The sequence below is a fragment of the Dasypus novemcinctus genome, chromosome 21 (assembly GCF_030445035.2).
Source record: "Dasypus novemcinctus isolate mDasNov1 chromosome 21, mDasNov1.1.hap2, whole genome shotgun sequence".
NCBI lineage: Eukaryota > Metazoa > Chordata > Mammalia > Cingulata > Dasypodidae > Dasypus > Dasypus novemcinctus.
Window position 1 is genome coordinate 64,995,857 of NC_080693.1, and position 18,781 is coordinate 65,014,637.

General features: G+C 39.9%; 1 protein-coding gene and 1 long non-coding RNA gene across 3 annotated transcripts in view; one reads left to right on the plus strand and one right to left on the minus strand.

The window, feature by feature from the left end:
* Nucleotides 1-18,781, plus strand: part of LOC105744676 (uncharacterized) — a 146,799-nt gene that overhangs the window by 102,300 nt on the left and 25,718 nt on the right. The window lies entirely within an intron of this gene.
* On the minus strand, nt 831-18,202 carry LOC101444894 (leucine-rich repeat-containing protein 37A3-like). The gene is made up of 8 exons (XM_058284414.2): nt 18,040-18,202; nt 17,379-17,453; nt 11,845-11,963; nt 8,045-9,888; nt 7,551-7,655; nt 2,429-2,478; nt 983-1,010; nt 831-901 (listed from the first exon to the last, which is right to left on the minus strand). Exons 1-8 carry the CDS (start codon nt 18,159-18,161, stop codon nt 869-871), a joined length of 2,376 nt encoding a protein of 791 aa, XP_058140397.2. The 5' UTR covers nt 18,162-18,202; the 3' UTR covers nt 831-868.

Genomic DNA, 18,781 nt, shown 5'->3' on the forward strand with positions numbered 1-18,781 from the left:
TTTGGAAGGGGCAGCAAAATGCTACCGTCTCTGGCCTTCGTTTGTTGTCCCACCAGAGTCACCAAAAATGTTGTAGAATTTAAGAGAAGTTCAATTATTTGAGTATAGAGAGGCCAGGACTCAGGAATGATTTTGAGAAGGAAAAATGGTTTATTGATGGCCAGACTCGGGAACTTCTGTTTGAATCCTGAGCCCCGAACAAGATTTTCAAATGTTTTTTATACAGAGAGGAAAGGCCAAATGGTCCCTTTGTTTCAGTTCTCTTAAATACTTAAAGTTTATAGCCCTTGCATTGTTAAACATTTCCTGGGACTGGAGCCCCTGCCAGTGTCCCTAAGGGCAGGACTGCAGCCTCTTACCATTCCACACCCACAAGTCAAACAACTTAGTTATCTCTGAAGAGACAAAGAGCCTTCCACCCATAGCCCACATCAATTTAACTATTTACATTTTGATTCCTTACCACATAGCTAGAATCGGCTATGGGTTTTAAACATTTTAATATGAGGAAAATAGGCATTTTTACAAGTAATGCTGAGAAGTCAATATTAGAAAATAAAATCTGCAGGTGGCCTGAGGTGGGGCGGGGGTCACACTGTGGCTTCTTCAGTTTCCTCTTCAGCAGCTTCTAGAGACTCCATTTTCTCTGGTGGGGCACTGCGCTCCCTGGGAGAAGATTGATGCCAATGGCTTTTACTCTTGAAAGTAAGACTTTAACTCATTTAGATAAGACGTTTAAATTGTCCCCCGTCATTTACCCTGCATCCTTGTTGAAAATCTCATCCTAATCTGAAGAGTCTTTGTCATGTAGCTTGTGTGCCATGTTTTTCTTGCGTGTGGCGTTGAGAGGCTTATACATATCCCTCAGTCAAAGTGGCCGTCTTCTCCAGAAAAATCCCTCCTAGAAAATAGAAATGGGAATGTTAATAGTGTACATCTCCTGCTTTCTCTGGGTGCAGTACTGAGTGCTGTGTAAGTTTACCTGATTCTCACTTTCAGTTGTGCATTTCCTTTGCAGCAGAAATCGAAGGAAGCCCCTCGGGGGAAAGCACGTGCATGCACATGCACACGCGCACACACACACACACACACACAGGACGGTTAGTGATTTGTGGCATTCTCTGTGTCTCTCACTACAGACATCTCTTGTCTTGGCAGGACTAAATGTTTACCTTTGCCCATAAATCACAACTAGCAAAATCACCACAGACTTTGGATTTTTTAAACAATTCCCATGCATGCTGGACTTCCAGGAGCTTTCAGTGTCCATCCAAGAGGGCCCCCTAATGTTTCTGGGGACATCTTTGTACGTGGCTGGGCATGGAGTATAGGCAGAATTCTCAGTCCCATTCACCCACTTGTCAGAGGCCCTTGTGCAGTGAAGAAACTGCACAGCCATACTGGGCCACCCTCTCTAGGGATATTTTACATCAGTTCCCTTCAGATGTAGTCTTTCATGCATCATGTGCTAGAGGGTAGGAGATGAGTGGAGAAGATGCTTCTTTCTCCTACAGATTGCTTTATCCTATAGGCTGAATCACACCAAGTTAAAAGCCTTAGTCTAGCTAGCAAAATTAACTAGCTCTCTGATTTTCACACCGCAGGTTATCACTGACAATCAATATAAGGTCAGGGCTGGCCTTACAAAACAAAACCATACCAAACAAAAAGAAGCTGAACAAAATAGAAAATATCAGATTGTGGAATATGTTTGCTTTAAAAAGTGTCTATCTAAGTATATGTATACTGAGTTGTGATATAAAACGTAGCTCATGGCCCGAGCACTGTATAATCAATGGAGAAGTGGGCGAAGGGAAAAGAACCACCCTCTTTCTGACACTCATTAGTAATGTGACCATGGGGGAAGATATTTTCCCTTTCTCCGTCTCCATTTTCTTATAAAAGGGAAAGACACAAGCTGCTATCTTGGGTCTCTCCTAATGAAAATTCAGTGAGGTTTGAATAAAGGGGATGAGTAGGGGCTTGAAAACTAGCAGGATGAGAAGGGAAGTTTTCTGGCCACTTTACAGGAAGGACTCATGTAGTTTTCCTTCCATCAGCCTTGAATGAGACTGGTCCCTGACCTCCAAGCCGTGCGGCCTTCCCTGTGCCTTCCCCAGAGACTCCAGAAAAGCCTCTGGCCAGCCTGATGCCCACCAGCAGCAGGAAGAGACGGGCTCAGCTCAAACCTCTCCTCCCCCACCCTTTCCTTCAAGAACTGATGACAGCAGGTGCATCCATGCCGGGCCCCTCTGAATCAGCTTTGGCTGAGGAGCTAATTTTCTAGAGCCAGGCAAAGCATTAGGATAAGTATTTTTATGCCTTTGACAGTTTCCACACTAAAAAATGAGGAAATCAAAATATATGAGCTCTAGGTTATTCTCTAGTTTAAAAATTCTATGTTAAAAATTGCCAGGTTATTATTTACCGTGGGCCTTTTTCTTCATCTTCCTCTGATGCTGCTCTATGAGAATAAATCTGTTTTGGAAGAAAAACATAACCATGATTATCTATCACAATAACCATTCTTTCCAAAGCTTTATTCATTCCTTTTATTTATCTTAAGTCTTATCTTCCCAGCCAGATGACAATTTTTTTTCCAGGACAGGTGTACTAGCTTCTTTCATAGTTCTTTGGCTCTTCCACAATACCTAGTTTAGAATCTTGAGTGCAGGTGGCACTTAATATATTTTACTGTTTTAGATAACAAGCAACATGTAATTCCTAATAAAAACTCTTAGAGGTAGCAAAAGAGGGAAACATTCTTAACGTGGTATGGCAGTTTAAGATTATTATTATTATTATTAGAGTTTAATTCAGGGTTGAGTCCCCACCCCCTTGGTGGGCTATATAAATGGATACTCAGTCAAGAAGACACACAAAAGAAGACAAGGAAGAGGAAAGAATTTGATTATTTTGGTCTTGCCATGTGACAGAAAGGAGAAAGCTTAAACAGCTAAAGCCCCAGGAAGAGAGAAGAGCCCTGTGCCAACCTGTAGCTGAGAGAGAGGAAGGCTGAACCCTCGCAGTGACCAGCAACTATCTTGCTTCAACACGTGGCAACTGACTGGTGAGAAAGGAACCTTGAGTTGGATTCTTTAGGGCCTTGTAACTTTAAGCTTCTACTCCAAATAAATACCCTTTATAAAAGCCAACATATTTCTGGAACTTTGCATCAGCACCCCCTTGTCAGACTAATGTACTTGGTAAAAGTATCTACCAGAAGCCCAAACAACATTGTTTCAAAGTCAGAAAGGAGAGAGGGATGCCTGTTATTACTGTTACTATTAGACACTGTTTAGGAGCACCACCAATAATGCAACAAGAAAAACATTAGTACCACCCATGAGGTAAGAAAAATAAATGGAGTAAAAGCATTAGAAAGGAAGAGTCAAAATTATCATTATTTCCATATGAAATGATGACGAACCTAAAAAGCGCAAAGGAATCAACCAAATTTTTATTGGAAGTAATAAGAGCATTCAGTAAGGTAGCTGGATATATCAAAAGATCAGCCCACAAAACTCAGTAGCTTTTCTGTGCAACCACCAAAAACCAATTAGAAATGTAATTAGAAAACCAATTAGAAAATGTAATGGAAGTAAGATCCCATTCACAATAGCAATAAAAATGTATAAAGTACTTAGAAATAAACTGAATAAAAGATGCGTGAACTCAGCAGTAAAACTTCACAATGACAGTAAGCACGGATTACATGGTGTGAGATGCCATGTTTCTAAAAAGGAAATGTTAATTCCATTCCAATTCCAACACATAGAGAAAATGTGCAAAAATAGCTATGAAAAGCGTGAAAAAGAAGATCAAAGAGCAGGAGCATGCCCTACCAAATAGCAAACATGTTATCAAACAACTGGCATCAAGTAGGGTAATTCTGGTCCTGGAATAGGACTGTCAAGAAAAATGTAATTTTAGATCAGTGAGAAAAGAATTAACCATTCAATAAGAGATTTAAAAACAACTGGATATTCATGTGGGGGAAAAGGGGAGTTAGGTTTCCTACCTCAACCACACCCAAACCAACCAAATAAAACAAATTATAGATGGATTAAAAAAGAAAAATAACAACACACTGTTTCACAAGTATCAGAAGAAAATATAGGAAACTAGTTTTATCCCATGGGGTAGCAAAGTCCTCCATAACAAGACCCGCACCCCATAAGCCATGAGGAGAGGACAGACAGATGGGAGTACGTGAACACACCTCCTACCCGTTGTAGCCTCTGCTTCATTTCCCACTGGGTTTTTTTGTTTTTGGTCTTTTCTTGTTTTATAAAAGATGTTTGCATATTAAATATATTATACTATTTCACTGTATGTCAATATTTCAACTATTTCCCACTTGTTTTTGTCTTTAAGGAGGCAAAACAGAGCAGTGGTACGAAGGAGCCCAGGCTTTATGGGCATTGACTCTGGTTCTGCTTTTGGTTTTGCCACTGGAGCCTAAACCGATCTCTTTCATGTGTAAAAGAAGGATGACAACGTCTTGCTTGCAGGCTAGTTTTGAGGATTAAGTCAGACAAAATACATTAAGCTCTTAGTCCAATGTTTGGCATAAATAGGAGCTAAATTTGCTAACTGTCAAAGACACTATCAAAATATTAGGAGGTACCATTTCAAAAGTCTTAGGAATGCATGGTTCTGTCTATTGCTGGACTCTATGCTACCTCATATAAATATTAGGTTGTATTATCCCCGTTGTGGAACTGATATAATGCCTTAGCTCTCTTCCTTTGAGAACACTACAAGGTTCCGGTCCTAAAAAAGCTTATAATCTAAGTGGGGAAAAGGAAATAATGAAAGCACATAAAGAAATACAAATACAAGGTTAAACTACACATGGAAATCAAAAGCAGCATATGATTTTATAGAAAGGAAGGGTCATATGCCAGCTGGAGGAGAGGAAGGTACTGTCTGGGCAATGGCCAGTGATTGACTGTCTCCCTAGAGGCCTTGCCAAGTTGACCCCATGCTGGGCCCCAGCCTCCCAGACTCAGAAATCAGACTCTTTCCCTTACCAAGAGAGAACTCACTTCTTCCTGATAGGACAGTCTCACCTTATCAATATCACAAGACTGTACAAAAATCAGAATGTCAGATTATGACTTGACAGTGTTTAAGATGCCAATACATCTATTCCACAGACAGAACATCTGTGCCTACACCATCAGGGAGTTATCTAGAGGCCTACGTGGCACACAATGCCACAGTCAGAAGGCCACTTAGTGAGCAAAGAATCAGAACAGAAGGAATCAGCTGATTCCGGCATTCAGTGGAAAGGACTGAGGTTTCTAGATCCATGCATCTGCCCCGCAGGCACCGCCTCCTGTGGGCCCGAGGTGCCCCATCTGCTGCTGGCAGCTCCTTCACTCTTGGGCAATATTAGGATGGGCACTGCCCATGCTGGCCTCTTCCTTCCCTTTCTACTCTTTTACAGAAACTTCCTGCCAATAGACATACTTTTGTTTAGATATGTTAATACATTCAGCCAGGTTTTGACTGACCAGGCAGCCGTCTGGTTCTTATGAATCTGTCTGCTCCATCATGTGTTCTGTCTTGGTTAGCCACACTTTTAAAAACTGTTTACCACATTGTTGAGTTCTCAAGGAGGGGGAATGCCTTGCTATGGCTGCCATGACATGGCGACAGATCTCACAGATGGACTAGGACCAGGAGTATTCAGGGAAGGCTTCAGGGGGAAAGATGGACTTGAGTTGGCTTTTGTCAGCTTGATAGGACTTAGACAGACAGGGTGAATTAAGGGAATTTTAGATGGGCAAAAGCACAGATGGAATGGGTATGGTGTACCTGGGGTATGCTGAGGAGCTGCTTTGGCTGGCATGGAGGGTAGCCATCACATTGGAAAGGGCAAATGGGGTAAAATAGGTTGGATTGGTATGGTAGGGTCAAGATTTGTCAGTTTATTGAACCTGACTTTGTATATGCTAGTACCCACCTATTGGGAAAATTAATAAACCCTTGTATAATTGAACAGAAGGAATAGGGTACATGTAGTTGAGTAGGCTGATGCATTAATTTAGTGGCAACAGTTTAACTTAACCGATTTATTTATTTATTTATTTTTAAAAAAGATTTCTTTATTTCTTTCTTTCTCTCCCCTTCCCCCCACCCCAGTTGTCTGTTCTCTGTGTCTATTTTGTTGCATCTTCTTTTTTGTCAGCTTCTGTTTTTGTCAGCGGCACGGGAGTCTGTGTTTCTTTTTGTTGTATCATCTTGTGTCAGCTCTCCTGTGTGCGGCACCATTCCTGGGCAGGCTGCACTTTCTTTCACGCTGGGCAGCTCTCCTTACAGGGTGCACTCCTTGCGCCTGGGGTTCCCCTTTGAGGGGGACACCACTGCGTGGCATGGCACTCTTTGTGTGCATCAGCACTGCGCATGGGCCAGCTGCACACGGGTCAAGGAGGCCCGGGATTTGAACCGCAGACCTTCCATGTGGTAGACAGACGCCCTAACCACTGGGCCAAGTCTGCCACCTAACTTAACCTATTTAGACAATGCCTAACACACTGGAGAAGAAAGATGCTAAATAAACCTAACAGATCTACAAGATAACACTTTCAGGGGAACAGATGTGGCTCAAGCAGTTGGGCTCCCGTTTACCATATAGGAAGTCCAGGGTTTGATGCCCAGAGCCTCCTGGTGAAGGCAGGCTGGTTCACACAGCAAGCTGGCCCATGTGGAGTGCCAGCCCACAGAGGAGTGCCACCCTGTGCAGGAATGCCGGCCCACATGGTACCACCACCCTGTGCAGGTATGCTGCCCCGTGCAGCACTGCCAGCCGATGCGGAGAGCTTGCACAGCAAGATGACGCAACAAGAGACACAGAGCAGAGACAATAAGAGATGTAGTAAAACAGGGAGCTGAGGTGGTGCAAGAGAATGATCGCCTCTCTCCCACTATTGAAGGTCCCAGGATCCATTCCTGGAGCCGCCCAATGAGAATACAAGCAGACATAGAAGAACACGCAGCAAATGGATACAGAGAGCAGGCACCTGGGGGGGGGGGGAAGGTGGAAGGGACAGAAATAAATAATTTTTTTTAAAGATAACACTTTCATCCTTTTACTGTGTCTTATCTCCCCAGCATGACTGATAGCTCCATGAAAGCAGAGAGTATATTGCCTCTCATCCTTTCCCCCAACAAGGAAAGGAATCAGTGATAGAAGAAAAGTGACTGTGAGTTCATCAGTGAGCTGACAGTTTTGGGTTGAAGAAATTTTGCTATCACATCAACTCCAGCCTTCTTAAACTTAACTTCTCAAAGTAGTCTTACAGCTTGTTATCTTGGTTTTAATTCCACAGAGATCTCCTGGGAGTGGGGTTCCTTCCTGTAAAAATTCCTGGAATATACTTTGCAATAAAAGAACAAAGTGTACCTCAGTCCTAATGACTGAAGAGGAATGCCAAGTAGTAGTAGCAGGTGGGACAGTGGCTTTGATTTTTTAGTTTGTGGGTTCTGAATCTATTATAAAGACAGGATGTATTCCAGAAACCTGAATTAATTGTCCTTACCTCAATGACACAGAAAATTATAATCAAAATCATCACTACCACAGTAACGGATATTGCCAAGATGAGTTTGTTGTTATAGCCATATCCTGGAACTTCTTTTGTGGGCTAAAAAAAAAAAGGGAAGAACAATTTAAAAACAACAACAAAGCAATGGAAAAGACGAAAGCTATCTATTTAGCATAAAAACCCCATTCTTCCATGTGAATCTAATTTACAGGTTTTTAAAGACCATACCAAATTGAATGTGTTAAGTAATGTTATCAAGCACTCTTCTATAATTTGTTTGTGTGTTGGGTCCTCTTCTCATCCACCCTAGGAATAGCGGCACCATTCCGTAAATGAGCAAAGCGGTAGGATCACTGTCTTGGTCAAAGTTACATAGCCGAGACAAGCATGAACTAGGAGCCTCTGGGCTTCCTGCTTGGGTGCTCCAATGCCATGTCCTAAACTCTGATGGAAAAGCCTAGGTCTCATGTTTCTGGACTTATCCTCACCTCACTTAATCTTCGCCCTTTTTGTTCACTCTGGACTTCTGTGCTCTCATGGATATAGTTCTCAGTTTTCCATTGGTCTGTATCCCAGTCTGCCTTGGACACCTTTACTTCTTGTTGTTCACTGAGAAGCTTCATCAGAAGGCCTGTTCTGGAGATGAGCTTTGCACAGGCCAGTTGCACATGGGGCTCAGAGCAGTCCATTTTCAAAGTCCGCATAACATGAGAAATGAGCTTTCTCACATCGTTGTTGGGGATGAGAGACCGTAGTTGTTGGTTTAGCTGAGTTTCAAATTTATCACCTGGGGATGAGTGAAGTGGAAGAGTGGAGCCCTCGGTCTTGGGGGGTAAGTCGGTGCCCAAGTTATGGTATACCCATTGGGTTTCATTGGTTCGGTTAACAGTTAGCATTAAGTTGTCTACAGTCACAGAAGAATTTGCAGTGGTAGAATTCGTAATGGCAGGGGTTATAGGGGCAGTCTTTTGTATCACAGTAGTATTTTCTGCAGAAGTGTTTTCTACAGAAATGCTTCTGGCAGAAGTGCTTTTTGCAGTAATTGTTTCTTTAGCAATGTTTTCTGTAGGAGATTTTGAAAGACCAAATAATTCTGAAAAAGGATTTTCCTGAGAATTTCGTTCTGAAGATGAAAAAGCCTCTCCTGAAGGGGAATTTATGAGGCTTCTCATTGCAGAGAAAGGAGGTCTCTTTTCAAGCGTAAGTCTATTGAATGAACCTTCCTTTCTGAGCTTTCGACTTGGTCTGGCCTTGAGTGTTTTGTGGCTTACACCAGAGCGAGCTTTATGAAAGAGGTAATTTTTTCTGGAATATGAGATTGGTTTAGGAGCCTTCATGTGTTTAACTCTATCTTTTGCATCTTCTAAAACAGAATCGGAGTAGGCTAAGTCTTTCAATTTGTTTCTAACCTCAGGTGGGGCTCGTAGAGGGATGGTGGTAGAAGGCCTGCCCATTGAGTATTGCTTCAAGGAAGAAGAGACTGCTGCCTTATGGTCCTTTACAAATGAAGGCTCAGTGTCGAAGGAGTTTCCCACCAATTTCCTTGGCCTCCGCACCTTGCGAAACCGCCCCAGCTCCCTTGGGGTGGGCCTCCTGGGTATTCTTTCTTTGGCGATGTTCTCCACAAATGCCTGGGCACCCTGTTTCCTCTTGATACTCTGATCTCCCATTTCTTTGAAGTGCCTTTTCTGGATGCCTCTTGGTCCCTTGATGACTCTGTTCACTCTCAACGGCCTTTTTCCTACACTTGCTTTCTGAATCTTTGCCAGACTGTTTTCCTGGAAACTGCCCTGTGGCTGGGCAGTTTCCAATCTCTTTTGAAAGATCTGGCGTTTAAATTTGGTACCTATTAAGTTGGAATGCATAGGCATGGCAGTTTTTTCTTTCTTTTTAACCTCATCAATTTTTTCTTGAATTTCTGCATCTAACAAATTTTCCAGAAAATAGAGTTTCCTTAATTTTTTTTTGTAAAGAGTATTCTTGGGTGCGTTCTTAAGAGGAAGGTTCCTTGTGTTTTTTGTCAAATGATTCAGGGGATTATCTCCCTCTTGCAGATTTGACAAAAGCAGCTTAATGAATGGTAATAATGTTGATTCTACATCTTCCAGACTTCCCTCTGAGAAATAAGGCAATATGTAATTCAGTGCACTAATAACGTCACTGTCATCATTGAAGTCCAGCTGTTCGTTCGTGGAAGCTGACAGACTGACGCCATTTTTGTCTGAGGATGCTTGCTCGGGCTCAATGGTCAGTTCAGTACTGCTATTCTTCTTCCGGGCTTGCAAAGCCTTCATGAAGGCTCCTTCTGTATCCACTAGAGATGCTTCCTCATCTGCCAAAAAAGAAGACACTGCTTTTGATAACGAAAGACGGAACAGACAGCTCTTTGTCAGGCCACATATCCCAGTCTGTATTTTCCTAGCCAAGTAAATCAGGAGTCAACAGACATTTGTGTACTATATGGAGAGGAGAGAAATAAACCCAAACTTAAACCTATGACTGGCAACAGCACAAGGCGAAAAAGATACCTTTTGAAGAAGTAGTTACCAACTCAAAACATTCTATAATATGAAATACAGTAACTATATTTAGGCTTATTCTATTGGTCTCCAAGGGCCAACTGCCCAGGGCTCAATAAAAGCCTTGAGCTGAGAGAAAAATACTGTCCCACTCAGCTCCAACCTCTGCAGATCTACTTATCTCCTCTTGTTCATATACCTCAGATGAGGAGGGAGGGAAAGGCTTTTTCTCCCACCTCCTCAGGGCACTCACATTCTTGCTGCCATCATAAATGACCACTAGGAAAGTCAAACCTCTGAGGGGAGCAAGTGCGGAGCTGCTGAAGCAGAGCGCCGCCCCCCCCCCCAGGTCCTCATTGGACATGCCCTTCTCCACCGACTCACCCAACTCCCTCCTTTGGTCTCTACTCCCATTTATTTTAGCCCCCATAACAGAGGGCTCTACACTGATAAAAACACTATGTCCTCTCGGGTTGTCTCCTTAGATTTGGGCAGGGATCTGGGAGTGTAGGTTAAAAGATTTTCTTAAAAAAGAGATTTAAAATTTTCCAGGATACATGCCTATGTGGAATGTTCAACAAATCTGTGGAATAATAGTGATTTCTGCATAAACATTTATTGAGGTCATGAAATGCAAAAGGAAAAAAAAAAAGCAACTTATTTTGGATGCCTACATTGCTTTTAGCTCATTTCTAATATTTCCAGCTCTACTTGGGGAATCATACAAAGCTTTTATCCGTGAGAAAGTCAAATGTACTATTGTGGGGAAACGGACTTTGGCCCAGTGGTTAGGGCGTCCGTCTACCATATGGGAGGTCCGCGGTTCAAACCCCGGGCCTCCTTGACCCATGTGGAGCTGGCCATGCGCAGTGCTGATGCGCTCAAGGAGTGCCGTGCCATGCAAGGGTGTCCCCTGCGTGGGGGAGCCCCACGCGCAAGGAGTGCGCCCGTGAGGAAAGCCGCCCAGCGTGAAAAGAAAGAGCAGCCTGCCCAGGAATGGCGCCACCCACACTTCCCCGTGCCGCTGACGACAACAGAAGTGGACAAAGAAATAAGACGCAGCAAATAGACACCAAGAACAGACAACCAGGGGAGGGGGGGAAATTAAATAAATAAATAAATCTTAAAAAAAAAAAAAAGTACTATTGTGCAGATAGGTTTCTTTTCCAGGAGAATTAAATTACTTTTGGTGGCAATGCAAGCCAAAGAAAGTGAGGAGCATGGGAAAGGAGGAGCATGGGCTTAGAGAGAGAACCAAACTGTAGACAGGAAACCTGGACCTTAAGCTGCAGCAGTTAACACCTTTGATCTTGTTTCCCCTTATCTCTAAAAGGAGATTAGCAATGTAACAATGCCTGTACTGCCACCTCTGGAGGAGAAGGGAATCATTGACGGAATATGTTTTTAAAAAATAAGCAGCACTGTCTTTGTATAAGTAGCAAAGTGTCATTATTTATTATTTGCCCCTGATCACTGTTAGAGACCTGTATTCAAGCTATTTGGACATAAAGGAAGTCATGTTTTGGAAGTCTTGAAGTTAATGCCAGTAAACCTTATATAAAGAAAAATAGTTAAATGCACCTGAGTGTTGTGTGAATAGAAAAGCTTGAGATGCAGAGCAAGTTCAGAGTTGGACACTCTAGGAATGGAAGGGCCTTTCCATCCATTACAAGAGCTGGGTAAGAGACCAGAAACTCTGAAGTTCCAAATAAAACTTTTATAAAGCAGCATCACTTGTTCTCTTTTATAATTAGGCAATTCAGACTCACCACAACATGTTGTATTTGTCACACATTCACTGTCACAACGCAGCTTGACTGTCTTGCAGATAACCTCTATATTATTTTTAAATTGGCAGAGGCAGCAGGACATATGACTCGGTAAAATCCTATAAACAGAAACAAGGAGAATTAAACTAATGGTAAAGGGGTTCCTTGAGTAGGGAGAAGTGGCAGGCCACGGCCACAGGGCTGGGCAAGAAGGGGTTCTTGGGCATATGGCCTGGAGAGTTGAGTGGGGAACAGTTGGTAAATTGCTGATCTTAAATATGTGGTAAATAAATAGTAAGGAGGACAGCACAACAGAAGGGTAGAATGGCAGGGGGAATCCTATACGTAGAATAAGGGCGGTAGGGATTAGAATCGGGCTTATAATGATCTGTAGTGTAATTTAGAAGTATTTCCATTCAGTCTAAAAGTCTCACTGTGGGTTGAGCGTACACAGGAAAGGGTGGACATCAAAGCAGAGTCTGACTACGCCTCCAACTTCTGGAGTCCCTTTTTAATTTCCGGGTTGTGAGTGGTAAATGTGGAAAATATTATGGGCATAAAAATCTGTTTAGCTTACCTTAATACATATTATGTGACTAAACAATAATAGAGATAACAGTGATCTCAGTGGCCAAATCTGGACAATTTAAGCATTTGAAAGAATAGTGATGATATTATGGTATAACGTAAAGAAGAATCCATGAATTTATAATGAGACCCAGAAGAGGGATGAGGAGCTCTTCTTTTGGAAGAATGCCGTTGAATAAATAAACATACAAGGACTACTCCAACACAGAGTAACAGAGACTGGATTTAACCTCCCACTTGAAGCACTTAAAAAAAACACACACACAGAATATATGAAACAATGGTTTACATGGCATTGGACATCAGGCAATGAAGGACAGCAATTCTCAAGAGATGGGATATAAAGGAAGTGAGCCCTATGATTGCCCTAGCTTAATGCTTTGAGAGACTTTCCAGGCCAGGGTGCATGAAGGAGAAACTCTGGTAGAGACTAGTGTACTCCCTGATTGAGGAAATGGAACCCATAGTCCAGGAAAACTAGGGTGACTAGAGTTTTCAATGTAGAGTTCTAGAGAGAAAGAAGCTGCACAGAGAAAGAACTCTGGAGATACGTAGAGCGATCTCTTAAATATTCAGTGACATACTGATCAGGGCATGTGTGCGATAAAGCTACTGGAGGCCAGGAAAAGAAGCACCCAAAAGGACTAGAGAAAAGAGTAACTGGATATCATGCAAGCCAGACTGGAAAACCTCATGATTCATGGCACACTGGGTACTCAGAAAGATCTTGCCTCTTTTGAAGGGAATAATGAGTTCTAGACTAAAGGCTACTCTGTGGCCCCACCTAATAAATCTTAAAAGCTAGATCTGAAAATAAAAAGTAAAAAAAAATTAAAAAGCTAGATGTGAAAGGATAAAATTGTTTCCACGTATCTTAACTTCACCCAAGACCAAGCTCGAGTATATTTATAAGAATATAAAAGATGTAGAGCACCCAACAAAGAAAAATACACATCTGGCATCAAATAAAGAATGATCAGGTATGCTAAGAAGTAGGTAAATATGGCCTATAATTTGGAGAAAAAGCAATCAATCAAAATCAATATAGAACTGACACAAATGTTAAAATTAGCAGACAAGTACATTAAACAGTTATGGTCATTATAGTCCATATGTTAAAAAATCTAGATTATAGATTGGACTTGTTAAACAGAGGCATCAGGGATATAAAACAGATCCAAACTGAACTTCTGCTTTTAGATAAATCCATATTATTGGTATATATTAATAAAGCACACAATCCATCCAAAGGGTACAATCAATGGTATGTGGCATAATCACATAATTGTGCATATATCACTTTAATCATTATTAGAGCATTTTCATTATTCCAATAATAATAACAAACAAAAAACAAATAAACCAAAACTCATCCCCTCTCAATCTCTTTATGCTTCCCCTGTTTTAAATAGCTGCTATTCTGTTTCTGTCTCATTAGCTTATTTGTATTAATGGAGTCAAGCAATATGTAGTACCTGGTATCAAGTTTCTTTTCTTTAGTGTATTTTCTTTTTTTTTTTTTAACCCTGACTGAAAAATTATTAATATATTACTATATACTACCTCCACAGTTTGCTTTGGTTGTATTTTTGCCTGATATTAATATCTTGTAACATTAACATACATTTGTTCAGTTTCAAAGAAAAACAGTCTTATATATGGAATGTTACCCATATTCATATTTCACATGAGTTTTCACTATGCTATACAGTCCCGTATCATATTTTTTAGCTTTCCTTCTAGTTATATACATGACTTTAGACTTTCCCTTTCAACCACTCTCATACCCATAAAATAGCACTGCTAATTACAAACACTATGACATGTTTTCACTTTTTCTATTAATTTCCAATGATTAATGACCTTTTTTTTTTTTATCATTTCTGCACAGATTAACCCTCAGCTTTCCATTCTCTAACCTCTTTCTATTTTCTGGTGACCTATATTCTAGTTATTAAAACAGACCTAAGACGAACTTTTAGAAATTAAAAATTACAATGTCTAAAGGAAAACTACATGGGATACGATTAGTGACAGATTAGATATTATAGAAGAAAAGATCAGTGAACTTGAAGGCATAGCAGTGCAAACTACCCAAAATGAAAAACAAAGAGAAACAAAGCAACAATTTAATAAAACCCAGAATTATCACTAAGTTATGCAACAACTTCAAGAGCCTAACATGAATGTACTGGAAACCTGTGAGAGAACACATAAGAATATCTGATAAGATACTAATCAAAATTTTTCCAAATTTGATTAAAACCATAAACCCACAAATCCAAGACAGTGCAATGAACGCCATAGGAGAAAACCATTGTAACTTTGAGTTATGCAAACACCAAAAGCATGATCCATAATAGAAAAAATAATAATAAATTGGACATCATCAGAATTAAGAAATTCTCCTGTAGAAAGAACGAAAAAAAAAAAGCCATAGAAATGGGAGAAAATATTTGTAAACTACATATCAGAAAAAACACTTTTTTTCCAGAATATATAAAGAACTCTCAAAACTCATATTAAGGGAAGCAGATGTGGCTCAACTGATAGAGCATCCGCTCACCATATAGGAGGTCCAGGGTTTGAGCCTAGGGCCTTCTGGCCCGTGTGGTGAGCTTGCCCATATGCGGCACTGGGTGTACAAGGAGTGCTGTGCCATGCAGGGGTGTTCCCGCGTAGGGGAGCCCCACGCACAAGGAGTGCACCCCACGCTGAACCGCCCTGCATGAAAAAAAAGCACAGTCCGCTCAGGAGTGGTGTCGCACACAGGGAGAGCTGACACAGCAAGATGACGCAATAAAAAGATGCATAGATTCCTGGTCTTGCCAAGAATGCAAGCAGACACAGAAGAACACACAGCAAATGGACACAGAAGAACAGACAACAGGGGGTGGGGGAAGGGGAGAGAAGTAAATAAAAAATAAATCTTAAAAAAAAACTCCAATTAAAACATAGGCAAAAGATTTGAAGACAAAAAAATGTCAAGTAAGCACATGAAAAGATACTCAAAACCATTAATCTTTTAGGGAGTTGCAAATTAGTTACAATGTGATACAACTATACACCTATTAGATTATGTAAAATTAAAAAGATGAAGCATAGCAGGAGTTGGAAAAGATCTGGAGAAAATGGAGCTTATAAACTGCCAACAGGGATGTAAAATGGTACACGTCTTTGGAAAATAGTTTGACAGTTTCTTAAAAAGTCAAACATACTCCTACCATGTGATCTGGTCGTTCCACTTCTGGGTATTTACCTGAGAGAAAGGTTCATAGAAACTTTATTTGTAATAGACAAAAACTAGAAACAACCCAAATGTCTATCAACAGGTAAACAGATAAAGTTTGGTGTATCTATATAATGGAATACTATTCAGCAATAAAAGTAAATGAACTACTGATTCACACAACTACACGGATGGCTTCCAAAACAATCATGCTGAGTTAAAAAAGTCAGTAAAAAAAAAAAAAAAAAGGAATTATATAAAATTCTAGAAAACACAAACCAATTTACAGTAATGGAAAGTAGATCAGTGGTTTCATGAGGAATGAGAGGCACAAAGAGGGGCTGGAGGGAGGAATTAAAAAGTGATTTGAGTACACTTTTAAGGTGATGGATATGGTTATTATTTTGATTTTGATGATGCCTCAAGCTGTACACATATGTCAAAATCAACTCTTGTAGGTCAATTATCCCTAAAGAAGGTGTTATAATAGAAATTATATTATTGGGACAAAGAGCTATACAACTATATAAATTCTGAAGAAAATATAGGAGAAAAATCTTTGTAACCTTGGGTTAGACAAAGATTTAGTAGATAAGACACACACAAAAAACAAACTGCGTAAGAAAAAAAAAGGCTAAATTAGAGTTAATAAAAATTTCAAACGTCTATTCTTCAAAAATACTTTTAAGAGAATGAAAATGACAAGAAGAGCTACAGCCTGGGAGAAAATATCTACAAAACACATATCTGAGAGAAAGAACTTATATACAGAATATATAAAGCCCCTTTACAACTTAATAATAAGATAAGGTATCCTATTAAAAATTGGCAACAGTTTTGGACAGTCACTTCATTAAGGAAGATAAGGATGGTAAAAAAGCACCTGAGTAGACAGTTAACATCAGCCATTAGAGAAATGCAAATTAAGGTGCTATACTGTGACACACCTACTAGGAAGGATGAAATTATTTTTAAGAAAAAAGACTGAAATATAAAGATCAGATGACTATGTGGAGCAAATACTTCTCTCATACAGTGCTGTCGGGAATGCAAAATGGAACAGCCAATTTGGAAAACAGTTTAGCAGTTTCTAACAAATGAAATATGCACTCGGCACATGACACAGCAATCCACTCCCAGGTATTTACTCCCAAGAAATGAAAGCATATGGTCACACAATAACTTGTATGTGTTTTTAGCAGTTTTATTCATAATGGCCCCCCAAACTGGAAACAACCCAAATGTTCAACTGATACATAGATAAACAAATCATAGTATATTCATACAACTGGAATACTACTCAGCAATAAAAAGCAATGGACTATTGATATATGCAACACCATGGAGGACTATCAAAAGGATTATGCTAAGTGAAAAAAAGCAAACACAAAAGGCTGCATACTATATGTAAGACTTTCTGGCAAAAGCAAAACCATAGGTACAGAAATGAGATGGATGGTTAACCAGGGCTGGTGGTAGGAGGAAGGGATTGACCACAAGGAGGCATGAGAGATCTTTTCAGGGTGAATGGAATAGTCTGTATCTTGACTGCAGTGATGGTTACATAACTATACATTTGTCAAGTCATAAAATTGTGCATTTTAAAAATGTGACTATTATTTTATGTAAATTTTACCACAATAAACTTGACATGGACAATAATAAAAACAAACATAAGAAAACTACATGAAAATAAATCTAAGAACAAATGGCTTACAATTTTTCCAATGCAAGGGTCATCATGAGGATGTTCTCAATTGTTGTAAATGACACTTGTGTTGTTCCCATGTCTCTGAAGGAGAAAGCACAAACATTTACAATATGACCCCCAAAACACAAGTATTCTGTACTTAAAAAGATAGTAAGTCATGAGATAACTTCAACTTTGGCTTCTCTGCAAAATAAGCCAGCTTAAGAGTTTATATGTCATAAAAAACAATTCCAGAGAGTTCTTATTGAAGAAATATAAGTTTATTTGCATAATCAAATCAATGACCTTGGCACTGAACCTACAGTCTTTTACCATTATCCTACTTGTCATTCTCATACTACATTCACCTCTCAATTCTTTACTTCTTTGTAATAAGGTATACCTTATTCATCTCTGCATTCCAGGATAAACAATATTCACATATATATCTACATGTACCACATTCACACATGTTCTTCAACACTGCTCTCTTCCCCTGCTAGCTGTCTTGCCCATTATACATCCTTTTTTAATCATTTTCACTGCCAATAACTTTTTTCAATAAGCCAATTAAAATTAAAATTATGACTTTTTAGCATAAATACTTATTTAGTAAAATACTTACTCTATGATGAAAGTAAAAGAACAGAAATCATCTCATGACTCAAGAGATTTTTGCAATACTTACAAATATTTTAATGCTGGCAATTTAAAAAGATATGAATCTTCCACAGTTGTCAGAGGATTACGACTGAGAGTTCTGAAAAATGCAATGGAATTTAAATTATCTGCATTTTCAATTACTTTCATGAAAGTTTATGTTCATATTTTTGGTATGGAGCTTAAAGGTAAAAAAAACAAATTCAGGGAGCAGGTGTACCTCAGTGGTTGAGTGCCTGCTCCCCATGTACAAGGTCCCAGGTTCAATCCCCAGTACCTCCTAAAAAAAAATTCATTTTCTGTCTTTACCTACAAATCACCCTTAGAATCCACAAAACATTCTTCCTTTGGGAACTACCCAGGTCTTTAGAATATAAAGTGGAGAAGAGAAAGAGGAAAAAAAGAAGAAAGATGGATAGTATAGAAAGAATATGCCAAAGGATTTTTCAGGTTGACAACCCTAGAAGTGACTATGCTGGAAGGAAACCCCTGTCACAGGAAATACTATTTCTAGTGTCCTCCATAATTCAAGATGCTTTCCCCTTTCAATCTTTAGAACTTAAAAACTTTCAAGGTTTAATCCACTCAACTGAAGACAAAAAAGGACCAATTAATTCTTTGGCTCTGGAGCCAAAGAAGAGATACATCTAAGAAGAGGAACTGGTGAAAGCCGTAGCTCCCATCACATAGTCTCATATGAATTCTCATCAAAGCCCTTGTTACATTGCATGTTATTACCCGTTAACTTTTCAGTTTCCTAGACTGTCAGT

Excerpts from the sequence above, each read along its gene's own strand:
- LOC101444894 (XM_058284414.2), bottom strand. The coding sequence starts at position 18,161 with ATGAAAGTAATTGAAAATGCAGATAATTTAAATTCCATTGCATTTTTC. Across the intron at positions 11,964-17,378 it reads ACCCTTGCATTGGAAAAATT|GATTTTACCGAGTCATATGT; the intron begins GTAAGCCATTTG and ends TTCTGTTTATAG. Across the intron at positions 7,656-8,044 it reads AAGGGCGAAGATTAAGTGAG|CCCACAAAAGAAGTTCCAGG; the intron begins GTGAGGATAAGT and ends TTTTTTTTTTAG.